The sequence below is a fragment of the Podarcis liolepis genome (assembly GCF_965112155.1).
Source record: "Podarcis liolepis genome assembly, chromosome: 3".
NCBI lineage: Eukaryota > Metazoa > Chordata > Lepidosauria > Squamata > Lacertidae > Podarcis > Podarcis liolepis.
This window is the reverse complement of record NC_139557.1, coordinates 58,689,665-58,711,497: the sequence shown is the minus strand read 5'-3', so window position 1 is coordinate 58,711,497 and position 21,833 is coordinate 58,689,665. Positions and strand designations below refer to the sequence as shown.

Here is a 21,833-nt window from a genome sequence, read left to right as displayed (position 1 = left end):
CCCTCAGTACAACGCAGCTTCTTATCTCTAATCATCAAAAGGGGGGGTTGACCGTCTTCTGTGAAATCTGAAATCTAGCTGCACTCGCTGCTTTGTCCTTGTTAGTTGGCCCCAAGAAATGTTTCATGACGACACGCTCAGGCATCATGCAGACTAACTCCCCCCCCCAACCCCCGATACTGACAGAGAAAACCGTGTGGCACCTCGAATTGTGTGGGAAGCGAAGGCGACCGCGAGCGACGCCCCGGCATCAGCAAGAAGCGAGCCTTCTGGGCGCGCTCTCGCACCCCCACACGCACGCGCGCGTTTCCCCGCTCCGGTCGCGCGCCTTGTCCCTCCCTCGGCAGCTAGAGCCAAAGCCGCCTGCCAGCGATTGGAAGTTCCTCGCCCAGGCGGCTGCGCGTCCGATTGGAGTTTTGCTTTCCACACTTCGACGCGGGCTTCAAAAATACCCCTGGACTCCCGGAGAGGGAGGAGTAAGTGGGAAGCGCTCTCTCGCTCTCGCTCGCAGGCAGAGTCCGCGAAGGCAGCGGAAAGAAGCTTTGCTCCGACTCCGGCTGTTGCCCAGCTGCGAGGGACGGTCTGAGGGGGCTGCTGCTGCTGCTGCCGTTCGCCCCCCGCCCCGCTGGGAACGGAGCCGCTTCTCTAACGCTCCTCACGCTCTGAGGCGCCTCACGCCTAGTGTAGCTGAGGCGGCGCTCCTACTACCCACGCCTTCCCTCAGAAAGATGCTGCTGCGCTTCGAGGCGTCTGAGGCGACAGCTCCCAGCCAGGTCCGAGGAGGGCGCGCTCAGCCCTGACGCGGAGGGAGAGGGAGAAGCGCTGCCACCGGCTCGCCGACCCCGCAACAACCATCACCACCAGCTGCCCGGGCTCCTTCCCCGCGCCTCCCCTTGCCCTTCTCTATGGGGTTCCTCAGCGAAGGTGAGCAGCGCCCAAGAGGAAGGCACACCTGCCCATGGAGTTTCTGACTGGGAGCGCCGACCTGTAGCCGGAGCCGGGTGGGAGCGCCCCGCGCCACGACCAACCTTTGCCCAACCCTCTTATTGCCCTCTTCCCCCCCACCCCCACCCCCTCGCAACATGGTACCTGCCCTGACATCGACCAGGCGCCTCGCTCCCGGGTTCCCGCCGTTCTCTTTCGCCGCCCTTCCGAGGAGGCTGCCGGGAGGCCATCGTCGGGGCGACTTGAAAGTGCAATAATTAAGAGCCCGCGCGCCGCCGCCAGTGACATTTGTTGGCTCGCTTGTTTGTAAACAAGAAGACGCTCGGGAGCCCTTGCCTCCCAGGCAGGTATTTCTGCCGCCCTCCCCCCCTCCCTCCCCACTCCGCCGCCTCCTCTTCCTTCCCCTCCGAAAAGGACGAGAGACGGGAACTTCTTACAGGGTTACTATGCAATTGCGACTGGTTTCTTGGGTCTTTATCACTTTGAACTTGATGGAATACGTCGGCAGCCAGCAGAACCCTTCCAGAGTCCGGCGGCAGGGAAGTAAGTGCGCCCTTTTTCCTGGGTCTCTTCTGAAGCGGGGCTGGGAAGGGGATGGGGATCACCTGTTGAGGATCTCTCGCTTCTCTCGTGGTGCCGGGGATGTCCCAGGGGGAGTCACGCTGAAGGGGGGAAAGGTATTGTGGTACGGCAGCAGCAGCAGGTCTCGGGCAACCCGACCCTCTGCATATTGGCTCGCTTGCAGCCTCGGTGAACTACGCTGTTCCTTAGCCGCGCAGCGCTAAGAAGTGCCGCTGGTCTCTTCTCCATTATACTCCGCGCACAGGGCTGCGGAACTCAAGGAGACTTGTCTCCAAGGAACGTGGATAGGATCGCACTGCGCAGTTTTTTGTTTTTTAAAAAACGAAGCTTGCATAGAGGAGCAAAGGAGGATCACGCCCTTCTTGGGTAGCTTTTCCCCAACCAGCTTAGAAACACACCACTGATTCACACTATCATAAAGATTAAACTAAAGCTATTTTCCTTATGTATTGTGCGATGCATTCCACACACACGTGGTTCAGGATCGAGGAGGCATCTCGGTGTCCCTCCCTCGGTAATGCAGCAAAGGGTCGCGCAGGTTCCTTTGGGTGCCTCGTGATATTTGCCCGGCGGTTTGAATGGGATCTGCCTCCCACATAAGTGGATAGGGGGCAAGTTGATACTGTCTTGGATGAGTGCTACTACGATGTACCTAATAAAAAAGGAAGAGTAACGTTGGCCCCAAGCATCTTTTCTTTTTCTTCCTGGTGGTTGCTCGGCTTTGTCATTTCTCTGAAATTTGGGGGTGAGAGAAGCACCCAGTGTACGCATCTCTGTAGGTAATTCTAACATCACATTTTTACAATCAGAAGGTGGCAGAGAGGGCCAATCTGAAAAATAGAAACACCAAAGAGAATGTTATACATCAAATAATGGTGACAATGTTCTACTAGCGAGCAGGAGTCGGCTAAAGTTAAGCACGTTGCATGTTTGCATCTGAGTTAAGTTGGACTTAGGCCCCATTGATTTCAATAGGCGAGATGAAAGCACAGGACAGGAGCCCAGTTGAAGTTTGTGCAAGATCGAAAAGTGCCCCTGGATCGTGCCCCTGTTTAATTCACACGGGCATCGTCCTCGGAGGAGTTCGGAGACATCGCTGGAAGTGTGTGTGTGTGTTGGAAGCGTGGGGCTGTGGGTTGTGTGTGAGTCTCCCACCGAAGGAAGGCCAAAGCGACACTGTTTGAACCTTGGATTCCAGTAGATTGGCCTGGGCAGATAACGCAGGAGACACTGGTGAAGTTTGTGATGAATGGGGCCATTATTTCCAGGTTAGACAACACCTAGGTAGGACTTGCCCGTCAATGAGCCTCAAGTGAGAAGCCAGGGCGAGTGGGTGGAGGGGTTGAATGAGATAAACCCAGATGAGCGGGTGCAAATTTGGTCTCTTCATTTCGTGCAAAGTCTACTAGGAATCTCTTTCCTCCGCCGACCTCGATAAGGATCCTCCTCCCCTCCCAAAGGCCCTTCCTAGAGAGCTGGGCGAGATGTTTCTGAGCTTCCTTTGGCGCTTTGTACTACTTGGTGAAAGGGGCTGTGTATTTCCCTCTTGCTTGACAGCTCTGCCCTGATAGGAAGAGGCCAACACACACAGCAGCCTGTTTTCATTCCGCCCCCCCTCCAAAAGTACACAAGGTTATTTCCTAGGTTTTGCCCAGCCTTCCCTTTCCCCACCTTGGCACAAGTATCCCTTGAAAGCTTCCTTTGTGCATCGGCTTCTCGAAAACAAGGTCTGATTCACCGAAAGTGCCCTGGAAATACCGCTTTCGCGAGGGATCTCTCCGGGCACGCTCGTGTCCGCTTCGCCAGAATGAAAGGCTGACGACGGGACGCCCTCTTGTTGCCCCGGGGCCACGGAGCGGCTCGTTTCCTCCAGAGCTCCCCAGAGCCCCTTGAGCCCTGTGAGCTGTTGCGAGATCTGGACGTGGTTTCAGACTGGGCAAGTCGAGTTGGGAAGACGGTACTGGAAGGCACAGCGCATCTTTCAGAAAAGGAGGTGCTGAAGGTTCCTCGTTCAAACAGTGGTAAGCTAGATGGACCGGTGCTCTGGTTCAGTATAAGTCAGCTTCCTCCGTAGAAGGGGGAACCTTCTTTCTCTCTTTCTCAGACAATAAGCATCTGACTAAGGACTGATCCGAGGAAGACGTTTCGGCATTTGGTTTTCTACACAGCTGGAGTCCAGGAAATAGACTTATCCAGGAGAAGTAATGAAATCGTTCTGCAAGACCAAACTAGCCCCGATTTCTCTCTCATATACGAGGTGGGGCGAGCTGTTTCGCACAAACTTTAGGCTTGCACGTCATGGAGCGGTGATCTGCACGCGTGTCTCGGTGGGGCACCACAGATCTAACGCGGAGGACTGGACTTTCCCTTCTCCTCCGACGCTGTGCTTACATCGGAGTCTTCGGCACGCAGATCAGCCCCATTAAGTTCAACTGGGTAGGATAGGGTTGCTGCCTCACATAGCTGCCCCTCACTGAGTGCAGAGCGATTAAGTGTATGCCAGTGTATGCGAAACGTTCATTCATTTCGTATGTCAGGGAGCCGAGAGCGCGCGAGAGTATCTGATATTACTTACTCTTGGAAAAGGAAAGCAACGCCCTGACTTATTCTTCTTCTTGGCATATGAGGATATGTTGTTGTCTCCTTTAGTTCGAAAGGACTGAGGGTAAATTTGTTAGATGGTGATGGTGACACGTTGTTTGGGCGTCATCTGCTCAGCCCAAGGTGGTTTGCTTTCTCCAAAGCCCAAGGATCTCGCCCTCCTTCCCCCATGCCCTGAATCTCCAGAGTTGTGAAAGGCGCGACCCCTGGCGTCCGCTGCAATAAGAGGGAGAGGGAGGGAGGGGGAGAGCGCTCTTTGCAGGTGCGGGCTCTTTTCGTAGGGAACTTGTCCCAAAGCTACGGAAAATTCAGGGGTGCAGGGGTGTGGTGTGGCTGGCCGAGCTGCGAGCGCCAGTGTGTTGGTTTGACCCTCCACCCACCCACCCACCTGGCCTCGTCCCCTACCGAAGCTTTTCCGTTGACTTCAAAGGCAACTATATCGGTCCTTAAACTTGGATTTGGAGACAATGAAACAACCTCCCCCGCACGCGCGCACACAACCAAAAAACGAGCGCGGGGATCAGATGACGATGACGAGATCAGAAGAACAGATGTTTAAACAGCACGGTAGAGAATAGCTTCTTATCGCTCTTACAAACTAATCAGGCAGTGCAAATCAGGCAGAAGATTTACTTCAAAGGCAGATACACCCCTTACTTGACTTCAGACCAGAGAGAGAGAGGGAGGGGGGAATATTCAAGGAGAACCAACGGGTGCAATTTTAGAAGATGGCTGGGAAGGGGATTGCTACATCTGCCTTCTTTATGCATCTCAATGAATGGTGGGAGCCATATAAAAAGGAGCCTTGGGGCTGTAATAATATGTTGCTCATTACTCATCATGCTGCTGGTATTTTCCAAACTCCCCAGCCTCGTTGTCAATAATTAAACCCATCAATCCCAGCACATGCAAGTCCTGGAGGGGGGTGTCCAGTGCTTCTTCCTCTGCCCACAGAGCATCTGCACCATGAGAGACAGAATGTTGTGGGGTTATTTGTTGATGGAGGAGAGGCAGGCAGCATGCTGTCTCCAAATGGGACTTAAGTAGAGGGTAAGACGTGAAGGGGACTGGTCCCTCCCCCCCTCCCAATTCCCAACTTCAGTCCAGGAACTTGGGAAGCAGGCAAAGAACAATAGGGAATATGGGAAGGGGGAAAGTCCAATAAATCAGGAGGGAATTGGGGATGGGGTGGGGTGGGGGTGTCCTGCTTGCTTTCTGTTCACCCCTCCCATCCAATCCACCTCACCTGTGAAACGTTATGTTATGTCTGGGATCCAGACAATGAAGATTTTTTTGACATTTTCCTCCTTTGAGCCCCAGAACCTCAGGCTAAACCATAAACTGCTTTTGAAACTCTTTTAAGTTTCAGACTAGAAGACTTTGACTTATGACTGAGAAAGCTAAGACAGTTAAACCACAACCAACAGAAGAACGGGGAAACTACTTCAACCACAATGCAATAAAATGGTGCTATGTGGTAAAAAAAAAGAACCCTCTTCTTTAGTGGGCAGCCAGTTCAAAAAGAACCTAAACATAATTGTGTCCTGTATTCATAGGGGTTTGGCATTCTTTAGATGTGTACACCATACATCTAAAACACATTTTTCCGCACCTGCCAAAGAATTCTGAGAACTCTTGTTTATAGCTCACAGAGCTACAATTCCCAGCATCATTAACAAACTACAGCTCCCAGGATTATTTGGGGTTTGTGCTTTAAATGTGCTCTAAATGCATAGTGTGTACACATACTATGTATAAACCAAAAATGGTCTTTCAGCATTAAGTTTTTAAAATGTTTTATAAGACAGATAATGGTGAAAATAACAGGTTATCAATTGTTGTTGTTTAGTCGTTTAGTCGTGTCCGACTCATGACCCCATGGACCAAAGCATGCCAGGCACTCCTGTCTTCAGGCTATCAATACAACCAAACAAATATTCTTTACCATATTTCCCCATATGAACCAACCTGGACCCTGTGATCATGATCTGAGGCCCTTCTTTGTGTGTCTCCTCCATGAAAGGTCTAGAGGGTGGGCAACATGAGAATGGGCCTGCTCTGTGATGGCTCCCCGCTTGTAGAATGCTTTCTCCATGCAGGCTCACCTGGCACCTTCATTACATATGTTTAGGTGCCTCTTCTCCCAGGTCTTTGGATAACGACAATAATGCTCATTTAATTAATCACAATGAAAAAGGGAAAATATTTATACTCCCTCTTTTACAATACACAGATTTCCTGTGCTGTCAAACTTGCTTGTAAATATAAATTGGACTTTTGAAAATTGTCCTTTCAGAGAAAGAGAACAAATATTTTCTAATTTTCATTCTTTGGATCTGTCGAAATACTTTGGGGCTAAGCCTAAAGAAATTAGTAGCCTCACTGCATTGTCAATAGAGCCACTCACTCCCTTTTACCTACATCTTCTCCACTGAAGTCAAACATCCATTTCAGTTATATACAACACAGTGAAAAACCATTGAAAAATATCAGCTGTATAGGTTTACATTATGAAGGACTCTGAAGGAGAGTCTGTATATGGAGAAATATCCTATCTAAAGTTAAGTAAATACCTAGTTTGATGCAGTTAAAGCACCAGCCAACTTCTCCTGATCCATTTTCTTAACATGTTACATGTATGCTCAAAGTACAGTATATTCTGCCAACAAACAAGCAAGCAAAATCTGCAAAACTCTTTACAATTACCAAGTAGAAATAGGAGTGCATATATATGTTTTGGGAGAGAAATTGTTTGAAGTTGCGGACCCACTCGCAGCCAGTGGCGTAGCGTGGGTTGTCAGCACCCGGGGCAAGGCAAGTAATTTGTGCCCCCTAACCCGTGGATTTGCGCCCCCTAACTCTAACCCGCAGATGTTGCGCCCGGTACGGCCGGGCCCCCCTGCACCCCCCACGCTACGCCACTGGCCTGCAAGGCGACTTATGGAAAGCGCACCGAACGCTCAGAAAGCGCCGCGTATAAGAAACAGGTTGTTTTGGTGCTGTTGCCGGTCTTCGTGGGAGGAAGTTGAACGGGATCTATTTTTCAGTGCAAGCGTCCCGTTTTCGGTATTGAGGCAGGCATGCGCTTGATTTTACCTTAAATCAAGTAAATAAATAAAAATACTTCACTAAAAGTAGAAATTGTAGAAAGATTTTGATTTTTCTGAGCACTTGGGGGTCAAAGGAATAATTTAAAACAACTCTTGCTGAGATATTTCATTCCGAATCTGCAAGACAGAGCAAGACAGAGGGTGATGACAGATGTGTGTCCGGCCCCTGCCTTAACATAAATCATGGCTACGCCCATGGAGACGGGCACTGAAACAAACAAACAAACAAACATCCCCTTTAATTCAGGCATATGGAGGCAACGTTCCTTCCTTCCGGGGTGCAGAAAGAACTCACTTCCTATTTAGGGTCGCAGTCCCGGAAATTGTGCATGTGTGCATTTGCTTCCAGACAAACCTCTCGCCCTCGCAGGGCAACCTCTGTTCCCTAGAGCAGCGAGGTGGTCTTATCTGCCACTATCCACCCAGCCTTGCATTGCCTCTCTCGCTTCAACCGTAGCCTGATTCCATCCAAAACCCTATTTCTTCCAGTGGCAAGGGTGTTTAGCAGGGAAGAGGTTAAGATCCAAAACCTTTTATTCTCTCTACATCTGCCAGGGACTGGGGGTGGTAAACTCCAAGGGGAGGCACTGCTTTTCCCTCCGCCTCCCCCCCCCCCAGCCCACCGCAACGAGTTCAGAGCGTCGACTTTCCCCCTTGGCTCACCATTCGCTATGGATAGGCAAAGTGTCGCAATTTGGAGTTTTGGGTACTCCCTCCCTCCTTCCCTCTATCTGTGTGGACGGAGGTGGGGGATGTTTCGATCCTAATCCGGTTTGGAAAGGGGTTGGAGGCTAAAGCATGGATATATCGAGGAAGCAGCAGCCGGACGCCCGAGAAAACGCAAGTGTCGGGGGCGCAATTTTAAGCACAAATGTATTGCAAAACGCTGCGCTCCGGGTGTGCGTGTGCGTGTGTGTGTGTGTACGTGTGTACGTGGGCGTCTGAATGGCGAGGCTCCCACTCTCCAGACTGAGGAGGAGAAAGGTTATTACTATTATCACAATTATTAGATCGGGCTCATCCCAGGGCAAGATCTTCAGCTCGGGCTCGGATCTCCAAGAAAAGATACACATGACATCCCGTTGAGCTCCGTTTCTACAGCATGAAGTCCAATGACTCCTTGCTTCTCCTTTTTGTTAAGCATGAGGGGCAGGGAATAATTTCCATTCCTCCCGAGTCTCAGAATTGCCCGGGGTAAAATAATAGTAATAATCATAATAATCGGACAGATCCGAATGTTCCGTCACCTTCTCCTTTCTGGATCTGCACGGTTGCTGCTTGCTCATATTCCGAGGCCTTGTTCATACGACAGAGAGGGATAGTGCGGAGGAAAAGTTTAACAAGACGCCAGCAGACGAGTTGAGTATTTGCTAGCAGGTGGTTGGGCCAACAGATTTCCGAAGGGCGGCAGTTTGCATGTTAAAGCAACTGATTTGCATTTTAACTTTCTCCTCTCCAAATTTTCCCCGGCCCTTTGCCGGCCGGCGCAGCCCTTTTGGCTATGAGCTCCCCTCCTTCTCTGCCCGCTTCCGACCCCACCTCCCCGTCCAGCCTCCCTACCTCCTGAAAAAAGGCGCCGACGCCGAGCAGGACCCCCCCCGCGGCCATCGGAGAGAGGCGGGGCCGAGGGAGGCGAGCCAATGGGCGAGGCGGGGCGGGGTAGGTGGCCACGGGGGCGGGCGCTGCCGCAGTCCTCGGGTGGGCAAGGTAGGAGCAGGCGGAGGCTGGCCGGCCGCTCTGACAATAGGGGCGGGCCGAGGGCACGACGCGGCTGGGCCCTCTGGACTCGCGCCCCCCCCAGATGTTGCGCCCGGTGCGGCCGGCACCCCTGGCACCCCCCACGCTACGCCACTGCTCGCAGCGACCCCTTCCCACGGAGCAAGGCCTAAACTAAGGAAGGTGAAGAAACTGGACAAAACAACGTTCTGGGCTTTAAAAAGTTATGGGGTCAGGCGCAACAGGTTTTTATTGGCTGGGGGCAGACTAGAGTGAAGCCTGCTCCACTCTGGTCTGCTCTCAAACCATGCCCACCCAGCCTGGCTGGATTGGTCCAAATTCAAACACTGGCTGGTGGGAAAGTCTGCCCACTTAAGCAGCTGGCCGGGGAAGCCCACAAATGCCAGCTGACTGTCCAGCAGTCACCCACCCCAGGATTGGGTAAACAGTCATTTCTTTCCCCTCCTCTCTCTTTATGGCTATTCGCCCTTACAATCTGAATGATGGGACAGAGGGCTATTTTGGAGAGGAAGGGAAGAAGTCCCACCTGCCTTTCCTCCTATGGGATTCTGCTCATCCCATTTCCTTCACTTCTTCAATTCTTCCCTCTTCACTTCTCACCTCTCTTCTGCTACAGCCTTCCTTCTGTACAGTACCTATTTTGTTCAGCTGCTGCCACAGCCACTTCTGTTTCTAGGCACCAGGTGAAGTTATAGTAATTGTAACTAACTCCTGTTTACAGTCATACCTTGGGTTGTGATCGCTGTGGGTTGCGTGTTTTTGGGTTACGGACGCATCCAACCCGGAAGTACCGGAATGGGTTACGGCACTCACGCATGTGTAGAAGCGCTAAATCGTGCTTTGCACATGCGCAGATGCGCCAAATCGCATTATGCACAGACGCGACACTGCGGGTTGCGAACACCACGGGTTGCGAACGTGCCTCCCACACGGATCATGTTCGCAACCCGAGGTTCCACTGTATTTTAATCCCCGTTAACTGGCTATTTGGTATCTTAGTCCTCTGTTATTGTTATTTTGTTTAGGTTTACTTTTATGACATTTGCATTTGTTTGCTACTTTGGAAAGAGTAAAAAAGGGGGAGTTTAAAAAAACCCCTCTTCATATAACTAACTAACGTGCTAAATAATTACCACCTCCTTTCCTGATGCACATGAGAATTGCCTATGAGAACAAAGTACACACACTCAGGATGCTAGACAGTATGTCAGCACATAGTCTTCCTTCCCCAGATGCACGCAGTATGGAGAGATAAGAAGGGTGCGTTCCTCCATCCACATGGCTCCCACGCTAGACTAAGAACTGGTTTCATGTATGGGAGAAATGAAGTGAGGCATCTCTGATCAGAGATGGTTTTACTCCCTGTCTCCTCCTCATTCTGCAAGTCAGTTGTCTGAATTTTCTATCACACTCTAGTGCAGCCTTCCTCAATTTGGTGCACTCCTGGTGAAGTATGGCCCAGCCAGCATCACTGATGGTCCAAGATGGTGGGAGTTGCAATCCAGAAACATCTGGAGAGGACATAGGCACCGACTCCATGGGGCCTGAGGGGGCCCGAGCCCCCTCAAAAATTCGTTTGGGGGGCTCTGCCCCCCCAATAATCTCGGGCGCCCCTCCAGCAGAGCGCCACCACCGCCCCTCCCCCAGCCCAAAATGCACAGGGTCGGGCTGCATGCCTCCTGCCCTCCCTCCCGAGCAAAAGCTCCACCCAATTTCCTTCGGAGCTGATTAATAGGCGCAGCACGCTCTCCCCTATTCGCTCACGAGGAGGCGGCGCCACTTTATCTGCATATTCATGGGCTTATTTATTATTCATGAGCTTTCGCGGGCTCCCCCAATGTTTTTTATAAGTCGGCGCCCCTGGGAGAGGACTAGTTTGGGGAAATCTGCTTGCTTTTGACAAAGAAGGGAATGTTGGGAAGTAGCTATAACAGATGCTTGTGTGTGCTAGGAATATAAGAAAGAACAGAATATTGGGAACTGGCTATTTAATACATGAGTGTGTGTGCGCACACACACATGTATGCTGACCTAGATACAAAGAATGGTGTCACATGGTATGGTTACATTGCTAGCAGATGTGAGCCTGGCTAGTGCCTGGTTTGGAAGCTAGGTGTCCCCATGTCTGCTGCTCAGAGTTCCATGAAGGGCAAATTTTACCTTTGCAAGGACCATTGTGGGTTTTCTTCTGAAGTAAGTTTGCTTCAAGTACTCCTTAAGGTACAGTGGTCCTAAGCCATATCATGCCTTAAAGGCCATAATCAGCACTTTGAATTGAGCCAGAAGTCCAGGCATTTGGCTCAAGACTGGCAATATATTTTCTGAATGCCTGGCCCCGGTCGGCAATCCAGCTGCAGTGTTGTGCACCAACCTAAGCTCGGGAATGATTTATTGAGTCAGCCAAATGTAAAACACATTGCAGTAATATAAGTGAAATGTCAACATGTGGATAAAAGTGACAAGGTTGTCTCTGATGAGGAAGGCTCTGACTCCCCAGGCTCAGCTGATGAACAGTGCCTCATGCACTTGGGCTTCCCAGAACAAGCCTGTAACTAACAGCAGCTCCAAACTGTGCTTGCTTCTTAAGGGATATGCAGTCCCACCCAGTTCAGACTGAATTCCACTTCCGTATTCTGATAATCTTCAGTTTATTGGCCTTTATCCAATTCACCACCCATTTCAGACACTAGTTCAGGACTTCAGTTACTTCACCTGAATAAGATAAAAATGACTGGCAGAGTTGGCACTGCACACCAGCCCCCCCCCCCCCAATTTCAGAGAAATATCAAACAGCATGGGGGACAGAATAGTGTCCTGTGATGTATTATGGGGCCCCAGGCTGGCCAGTGCTTCTACTGATCACTTTCCTCCTCCCTGTACTCCTCCTCCCATTGCTGTCTTACCTGGGCATCTTTCCATACTAATTGGCAGTGGGAGCAGTAGATCTGCAGGCTGACCACCACCACTTCTGGGTGTCTTCTTCCTCTCCACATTGCTCTTCCTGCTGCCGCCTTACCCAGACTGACTCTTCGTCCTAAATAGGCAGCAGCAGCACTGGATCCCCAGTCCAACCACTGGTTCTGCTTACCCTTCTCTGACATTTGCAGGAATGAAGGGGGAAATGGGGAGGAAGAAGGCAGCTAAAATTCACAAAGTTTCCTGGGAAGAGGGATTGATTGTTATACCACTCTGGGAACCTTAACTCTCTGAGTGAAGCAGGAGTCTTCTAACAATTCTCATCCTTAACAAATTTCAGTTGCCAGGATTCTTTGAGGAAAGCTATGAATGTTTAAAGCGTTATGATACTGCTTTAAATGTATAATGCAGATGGGGCCTATGGCTGGTTACAGAATAGAAGAAGAAGAAGAGTTTGATATCCCGCCTTTCGCTCCCCTTCAGGAGTCTCAAAGCAGCTAACATTCTCCTTTCCCTTCCTCCCCCACAACAAACACTCTGTGAGGTGAGTGGGGCTGAGAGACTTCAAAGAAGTGTGACTGGCCCAAGGTCACTCAGCAGCTGCATGTGGAGGAGCGGAGACACAAACCCGGTTCCCCAGATTACGAGACTACCGCTCTTAACCACTACACCACACTGGCTCTCAAATAGAATACTGTTTATACTGGTTCCAGTGTGCTCCCACTGCTGGTTTTTCAATCTCTGTTCACATAGTATTATCCAGGGGTAGGCAACCTAAGGTCCGTGGGCCAGATGCGGTCCAATCGCCTTCTCAATCCGGCCCGTGGACGGTCCAGGAATCAGCGTGTTTTTACATGAGTAGAATGTGCCCTTTTATTTAAAATGCATCTCTGGGTTATTTGTGGGGCATAGGAATTCGTTCATCCCCCCCCCCAATATAGTCTGGCCCACCACATGGTCTGAGGGACAGTTGACCAGCCCATGGCTGAAAAAGGTTGCTGACCCCTGGTATTGTCAATGATCCAGATGTATTTTGCAGCTTTTGTGAAATACTGAGGTTTGATGCATATCCCACAAACCAGCTTTGATCCGACTTGGAAACTGTAGCCTTATTCAATTAACAGTGAAGCCCCAGTGTGTATACTTGAGACACTGACCTTTCCTTCTGGGTGTGGCTCTGCATGTGTGGTGGCAGTATGGGCATGCATGCGCAGATGAAGATGGTGCCAGCAATATATCTGCTTCTGCTTAAGTTTAAATACTTTCCAACTGTTTTGTAGTGGACTTAAAGCTGTTCTCAAGAACCTGTAATATGAGGCTCTGGTTTCCTAGCTCCAAGTGCCTCTGGGCTTAGCTTTTCACAAGTTAGTTCCAGCAGGAGAGAAGGTAGGTGGAAGGGTGAGGACACCCACCAGGCAGTTTGCATTGGGATATCCCCACGCCATCTCCACTCAGTGGTGTGGGCAGGCTGTGGGTGATGTGGAAACATGTCAAAGCATAGGAATGCAAATGCAAATTGAAACACAATGGGGGGAAAACACCTCATTGTGTTTTAAGATGGTAATGTGTACTCAGCCTATGGTAAGGATGTGTAGTTCAGGTAGGACTTGGATATGTTTAACTGCCTGGTATTACCCGGTAACGTCAGGCTCTGTTTTATGTTGGAGTGTTTTTGAACTGAGTCCAAATATAAATCACAAAATAGAAATGACTAGCTGATGTAGAAACACCTGCAGTGCATCCCCGGATCCTCATGCACAAATCCAACTGCAAAAAACATGGCACTTTAATGTATTTTATAGAATTTATGTTATGAGCACATCCAACAATACAACAGAATTTACTGAAGGTAACTTTGAGAACATGATATTTGATTCCTATCAGCTCTGTGGGTCAAAGAGAGGGAAACCACCCATGTTCCCTGCTGCAGGTCTCCCACAGACACGCTTAGCAACAGTAAACATTATTCCAGTGCTTCTTCTCCAAAGCTACAAATACCAGCATCTGCAAGTATTTTATGACTTTTACTACATCACCTTCTTGACATTGTCATAACTCACCCATAAACTTTCCTCCTATTCCTAAATAAGTGCTTCGAAAACTTACATACTTAGCTGAACACCAAATCAAGCCTAAAACTACTTACAAACAATTGGCTTCAGTGGGATGAATACAACAGGGGTGCAATCCTGTGCATGTATATTTGAATGCAAGTCCCATTATGTTAAATGGGCTTATTCTCAGGTAAGTGTGTTGGAATCCTAGGGAGAGGTTACTTCTTAATAAACATGCACAGAAGTGCAATGTGGAGTATATAAGAAGCAAAGAGCTGTACTATTATTTTATAATTAATATTGTATAAGAAGACAGGGAAATATGATTGCACTACTTAAATGAAATCCACAACTGGAGTAAAAAAAAGAGAGTAAAACAAAAAAGTACCGTTATTATTATTTTACTGGAGTAATGACTTTCAAGCTGCTGAGAGCAGAAAGCCCATAGGTTAAATTACTGTATAAGAATACATGTTAAGAAACTTTGTCTTGAATGAAGAATCTAAATAGGCAACAAAGGTTGGGAAAAGGAAGCACCTCAGGATTATCTTGAAATATTATTGGGCTTACCACTCCTTACGTTCTTCGCCCCAAGGCATTACACATAGAACAGACCATAAACCTTGACAAGAGTAACCTTGAACTGAAAAGATGATGACAACTAGGGATTGTTCAAACAAACATTCAACTCCTCAGTCAGAATTTTTTTAATTTTCTTTTCTTCACAACTCTCAAATACCAACCACAAAATAGTAATATTGCATTATCGTCACCACCATCACCACCAGCTTGCCTTGATCCGTAATAGAGTACTATCAGGGAATGTCCAGCACTGCTTGGGAATTTAAAGAACTCCCCTTTCAGAATTATGATTTTTAAATGGATTGTGTCATTTGTGAGTTTGGGGGTTATGTCTGTATATACAAACAAGCCAGGGTGCACACACATGCTACACAGGGCTCCAAACTAACCCGGAGAGCACCTGACCGAGTCCTGAATCATTTTGGTGTGTGGAGTTAAGGTGCATTTGGGGTTAATTTGGTCCACTATCTTCATTCAAAATGGCGCCTGGCACTCAAGCCATTGATGAAGACTGCTGCCTCTACCTTGGGAACTCTTGTGTCAAGTAGAGTGATGATATCTTGAGAGGCATCCAAATTGGTACAGGTGAGGATCAGCGAATTGGGCAACAATATCTTCAAAGGCATCCAAATCAGCAGAGTTTGGAACAGTCAAGCCAAAAGCCAGGTGAAGTCATGCCAAAGTTATGTTTTGGTCCACCATCTTGATTAAAAATGGTGCCCAGTGACCCAATGTCAACGAAAACCTTGTGCAGAGTTTGAAAGTGGCACAGTTTGGACCCCTTACACCAAGAATCAGGTGAAGTCACATCAAAACCATGCTTTGGTCTGCCATCTTGATTCAAAATGGCACCTGACATCCAAACATCAACAACAACCACTGAGCCCATCTCAGGAACCCTTGTGTAAAGTTTGGCAATGATATATCAAGAGGTGTCCAAACTCATAGAGAACAAATGGACAAACAGACAAACTACTTTTCAAAATATATACAGTGACCTCACTACATGAGAGTTCAGTTCTGGGCATCCACATGCAAAGCCAAATTGTGTAAAGCAACCAGCATGCGTTTGACTAAACTGCGGGAGGCAGTGGAAGACAGAAGTGCCTGGCGGGCTCTGGTCCATGGGGTCACAAAGAGTCGGAAACGACTAAATGACTAAACAACAACAACAAAGGAAACCCTCAGAACCATTCCCCCCTCCTGTGCAACCATCCCTACCTGTCCGGAGCGAGCTTAGTCCTCTGCCTTGCTTACCAGGCCTCACACAACCTTCCCAGAGCCCAGTAGGCAAGATGTGGGGATTAAAAAGCTCTGTCCATGGTAAGTTTTCCCCACTCTCCATTTATTTATTTGGAGGCTGCAGTTGCATAAGTAAATTATGTGGAAGTGGCAGGCCCGGTGTAGTAGATAACAAAGCAGGTCCCTACCCTGAGGTGCTTTCAGACTAAAATTGACACAGGGAAACATTAGAGGAAGAGAGGGAAGTGGAGGCAGGGGTAGGCATTGGGAAGAATGTAGCTTTTTCAGTTGCACATTCTTAGACTTTGTTACAGGCTAAGTCAAAGTGGCACAGAATGGAAAGCTAGGAATTTCACCAAAGAGCACATGGAAAAGGTGAGTTTCCTTGGATATTTTATAGAAATGTGGGGCATGCGACCCCATATCTCTCCAAAATCTGCCCTGGAAGGCTCCACAGAAGAGAGCGTAGAAGCAAGGGGAAATGCTTGTATTGACAGAATGATATCCTTAGTGCTACAATTTTCTACCCATAGTTTGCAGATCTGCTTTAAGCCATGGTTTGCCAATTTGGATGTTGCAATTAACCACATCTAAGTCTTGTAAACCATAATTTGGCATTTCAAGTGAAAGATATGTTCATATGTGAATAATTGTCAACCAATGGCTCCAGCATTGTGATGACTTACATGTGTGACAGCACCATCACAAAACAAAAAATGAACAGAACTTAACCTGATTATTTTTGGGGAATGCATTCCTTTTCAGTAGAGGCAGTAATTTGTGCATTCAGCTGTGAGTTATTAAGTGTTAAGCATCTGAGTGACGAGATAGCAAATGGTGTGTGTGCATGTGTAAATCAGCCCCAAGTAGAGTTACCTTTTCTTTAAAATGGCAGTGTAATCAAAACCAGCACTTGAAACAATGAGTATGATCTAATGAAAGTTAAGGTCTTTTAACTCTCATTGATTCTAATAGGAGGGATGTAAACATGTGCTTAATACTCCCAGTGAAATTAATGTAAGTCCACTGAGCTTTATTTTGGCTGGACTGTGCCCAGCAAGAGTGTCTTGAGTGTGGAGGCGCTGCTGGACCTCTTGGTCTGCCTCTACACCAAGTGCAGCCACAACTCTCTGCTCCAGAGGGACAGGCTTGCCTTGGACTTTCTCGAGTGGGAATGGACCCCCTGATTACTATGCTGACTCAACATATCCTTTACCACTGGCAATAAGCCTGAGAGCCCCACTGCCTCCACCATGGCCCACTCACTACCTGAGGACCCCAGCTGGCACAGCATTTGGCTGAACTGTCTTAACAGCAGGCATTATGTGTGTTTTTATTTTATTCTTTAAATTCCATTTATTTCATTTCATTTGACACATTTTCCAGATTTTAAATATATACATCATACATTTTCCAAAACAAAATAATGCAGAACAAAAATCACTTCCCTCAGGACTTCCCAGTCCATCCCCTGTGTTTTAATGACCTGAATAGAATGAAAGATAATAAGACATGTGATTGTGAAGAGTGTGTGTACAGACTTGACTGTGCATAGCTCTCTCTCTTTTTTTAGTTGCTATTTTGTTAACGTTGATATTGTTTTATGGATTATTGCGGTGCTTGGCTTATTTTTCAGTTGCTGCTTTGTTAATGGTGTTTTAGAGATTGCAATTATTTCGTTGATGATTTGTTATTTACTTTCTATGATTCATGTTGTATTCATGACGTTCCATTCTGTAATTGTTATTTATTGTTTGTAAGCTTCTTTTAGATGATTTTGAATGGAAAGTGGCATAGAAATACAATGAATCAAAATCAAGTCAATCGGATCTGTGTTAGCGACTGATCACAGCTTAAGGAAAAAAGCCTGTTTTATCTTGCACTTCAGCATATATTTGAATGTGCTGGAGCTTTTGGAACCGTCTAAGGTTGCTCTCCATCAAAATGACTTGAAATTGTTTAATGCTGATGCTGAAACAACAAAGGAAATACCCCAAGAGCCCGGGGGAAGCAGCTGTAGGGGCATCTGCTGTTTTCACTGTTACATGGGACTCTCCCTGAGATTTTTTTTACTATTTTTTAAAGTACAATCTCTGTTTCTTATGCCATAAATATATTCCCCATGCTGTAAATAAATAGCTTGCAAGCATCATAAAGCTGATACAGAAGAATAAATCTTAACTACATAATGTCAGGTCAGAAGTATAAATCTTATCTAATATGCCAGGTCAGAAGGAAAGAATACTTTCAGTGAAAAAAATAGCAAGCACCTTCCAGTAACAGAGCTCTGTGGGGTTTTTTTCTTCACTCCTCTAAAAATATGCTGCTGCCAATAAGATGATTTGAACGGTCTCATTTTAGAATTTCCAAAAGAAAAATAAACATGCGGACCAGAATTAATTTATAAAATGCTCCAAGGTTTATTTTGGCAGAACACTTTTCAGCAGTGAGATTTTTCTCTCCCCTGCTTTCTTCCAGACATGCACACATTTACTTTCCTCTACTTTTCTTATAAAATGGACAAGTTATTTAGCTGTAATATAATAGAGCAAGACTGTGTATTCTATTTATAGCTAATACAGTGGTACCTTGGGTTAAGAACTTAATTTGTTCTGGAGGTCCGTTCTTAACCTGAAACTGTTCTTAACCTGAGGTACCACTTTAGCTAATGGGGCCTCCCGCTGCCGCTGCCACACAATTTCTGTTCTCATCCTGAAGCAAAGTTCTTAACCAGAGGTACTATTTCTGGGTTAGCAGAGTCTGTAACCTGAAGTGTCTATAACCTGAATCGTCTGTAACCCGAGGTACCACTGTAGTAGAAGCCATGGTTTTTTCAACACAAGAGGGCTCTCATTTCAAATACAGTGGATTTTGTTGCAGCAGGGAACCCTACACCCTTGGTGCTTTAGCCCCAAACTTCATTACTTTCTGTGGGCCCTGCAATGGGATTCTTGCTCTCATCTTACCAAGAAGTAATTTATAAATTCATTTATTTTCCCTAAATAAATAGGAAATCATGATTTGCCATACCAAAAATATTTCTTTGCTGTTGCCCCTTGTTCTCTTTTCTATGGACAAAGCTATGCTAGGATAATGCAAATGCCTAAAACCAGTAAGCCATCTTTGAAAGTCTTGGGGACAAAAGTTGTCCCTCCACCCAGTTCCCTCCTTCCTGTAAAAGGTTGGGGAGTTATAGTAGGATGCCATAAGTGAACAGCCAGCTACAAGATAGCATTGTTTCTTGGACCTGGTGGGAGATGGGATGTACCCCATTAGGACTGGGAAGAACGTGCTTTTCAGGAACCTTGTCAACATGATCAAGGAAACTTTTAAACTAAATCCTGTGAGGAATGGAGGCAAAAGTCCAGAGCTGTATACTGAGTCAAGTACTAGGAAGAAGGCAAAAAAGAAAGAAAGAAAGAAAGAAAGAAAGAAAGAAAGAAAGAAAGAAAGAAAGAAGAAAAAAGGAGGCAGTACAATGGAAGTGGGGCCTGGTAATTTTCAGGTAAATACAACAGCAGGGAAATTGGGAAGGTGCAATGGCCATGGTATCTTACGACACAAAATATGGGAAACAAACAGGAAGGATCTGGCATCCTAACCAGGAAATTAAGGTATTACTGAGGTGTGATGAGGGGAGACTCATGATTGGAACATAGCAGCTGAAGGGTATACCTTGTTCAAAGTGGGAGGGGGGACAGGGAGTCTTATTATATGTAAAGAATGTGTACACCGAGTTCAAATTCATAAATCTGAGAGTGCCTCCACTGTGATTCCCCCCCCCCCCAGTTCTTAGCAGCCCTTCCTTCCTTTCGATGGTGGGAAAAGCAAATGGAAGCTCAAAGATCTGTATGGAAGGTGACTTTGGATCCAGGAAGTCTATTTCTCTTATGACCTCTACACTTACAGATTTGAAAAGGTTATAGTAAGTAAGTGAGTGAGTAAATTTGAAACTTGATCCCAGGCTTGGCTTGCTACTTGTAAAATTACCAAAACATAGAGGCCCAATCATAGTGGGAAGATGCCAGCCACTCCTAAATTGAAAATATTACATAGTTTTACAAAGTATTCCTCTTGGCTCCTGTAGTTTGTATGGATCTTCCTCACTTCATTTTAAGTCATGCCTGGCTGCATTGCTTTCACAAAAATATCGCAGTTGAGTGCTGTTGTTGCTTCATAAAGGATGCACAATTAATAGGCAAGGACTCTGTTAAAATGTTCAGGCAATGGAAAACTTTGGGCAGATTCACTGCACCTTAACAACCCTGACTCTGCCTATATTGTACCTTGACCAAATTTGACTGGTAGCTTCTTGGTTCATATTCTTGACTGATCACCCACCCTGTATATGTATTGACTATGTGTTGCTATCCTTGGCACTAATCTTTGCCTCACTAGTATCCTCCATCTGTATTTTTTCAGGTATTTTTTCCTACCCTTCCTCCTTTAGCTTAGATAAATTTACCCATGTTACAAATGCTTAATTCCTTGATAATACACAACATACATGCATCTTGTGTTTTCTGAGTTTATGTGTAATCTGCAGAGGAGATCATGTGCTTTAGTTAATTGGCTGTACAAATATTTCTAATTTTTTGTTTTGTGCATGTGTCACATTGTGCTACTTTGGATTATGGTCGATTGATAGTGGGACCTCATATATTTGGGGGTCAAGACCTGATTGTGTTAGAATTCCATCTCTGATTAATTGCTGGCAAATGGTGACATTTAGTGCTATGTACAGTGGTACCTCGGGTTAAGTACTTAATTCATTCTGGAGGTCCGTTCTTAACCTGAAACTGTTCTTAACCTGAAGCACCGCTTTAGCTAATGGGGCCTCCTGCTGCTGCTGCGCCGCCGGAGCACGATTTCTGTTCTCATCCTGAAGCAAAGTTCTTAACCCGAGGTACTATTTCTGGGTTAGCGGAGTCTGTAACCTGAAGCGTATGTAAGTTGAAGCATATGTAACCCAAGGTACCACTGTATTTAGTTGCCATTGGAATTAGAACAGTGATATTACCGTACTTTTCTGTGTATTAGACAAGGGCTTTTTTTACTCCAAAATAAAGTAAAAAATGGGGGAGAAGTCGTCTTATACATGGGTAGTGCAGAGGGGGGATGGGCGATTGTTTGCATCCGTAAGCAGGATCTAGCGATTGGGTGGGTGAATGGTGTTTGCTGCAAGGGCTGCTTTGTATTGGTTGCTGCTTTGTCAATTGGGTGGGTTATTTGTTCTGGTGAATTCTAAAATGTGCTTGTCTGTCCCACATTTGCCTTTCTCAGTTCTGTGAAGGGTTTAGCATAAATAGTCTGAAGGAAGACCACTTAAAATTCATTTCTAGACTGTATTTCAATTCAATGTAGATGGCAGCAACCAGTTTACACTCTCTCTCTCTCTCTCGGTTTTGGCATTTATATGCTGCCAAGTTAACCATGTCCTCTGGGCACTTCACAACTTTTAAAAGCAATAAAATACAGCTGCAATAAAATAAAATAATTCCAATCAATATAAAGCCACTATGATGGTGGGTAAGATCAAGAATGATAAAAACAGCACTGAAGTCTGGCCAAGGGAGAAAACAAAATACCCTAGGTCAGAAACAAAAATGTTCTGGCAGAGCAACCCAGACTTTAGCCTGGCAGCAGAGGGTGTGACAGAGCTGTGTACTGCCACCATACCTGCAGTTATTGGTGCTCATGCAGGCTGGGATGGGAGTTGAAGATGGTGCAGGCAAAAGTCTGATCTGTACCAATTGAACCCATATTGAGCCTGATGCCGTTAACTGATGGCAGTGGCACTGACTCAGGATCCAGCAGATCCTGGGCTCACTCAGCCCATTTCCACCCCCAGAATGCTAGGTTTTGGGCTTTCCATGGGCTACCATTTCCTGCCAGTAGTATTGCCCACCTGCACTCTCAGCACATGGAGTTGGGAGCTCTGCACCAGCCAAGTGATTCTAGCAGAGAGTGTTGGAACTATTCTGAGCTTGGCAGATTGTGGGTTTGGACTGCAACCTAATTATTAAATGACCTGCATGAATAGAAGTGTTTTCACCTGGCACTG

At 46.9% G+C, this 21,833-nt stretch overlaps 1 protein-coding gene across 1 annotated transcript in view; it reads left to right on the top strand.

Moving 5' to 3' along the window:
* Nucleotides 1-370: 370 nt before the first annotated feature.
* Nucleotides 371-21,833, top strand: part of RSPO3 (R-spondin 3) — a 57,216-nt gene continuing 35,753 nt past the window's right edge. Inside the window, exon 1 of the mRNA XM_083497972.1 lies at nucleotides 371-1,488. Within this exon, the coding sequence (XP_083354098.1) occupies nucleotides 1,392-1,488 (97 nt within the window). The 5' untranslated portion in view covers nucleotides 371-1,391. The remainder of the gene's footprint in view (nucleotides 1,489-21,833) is intronic.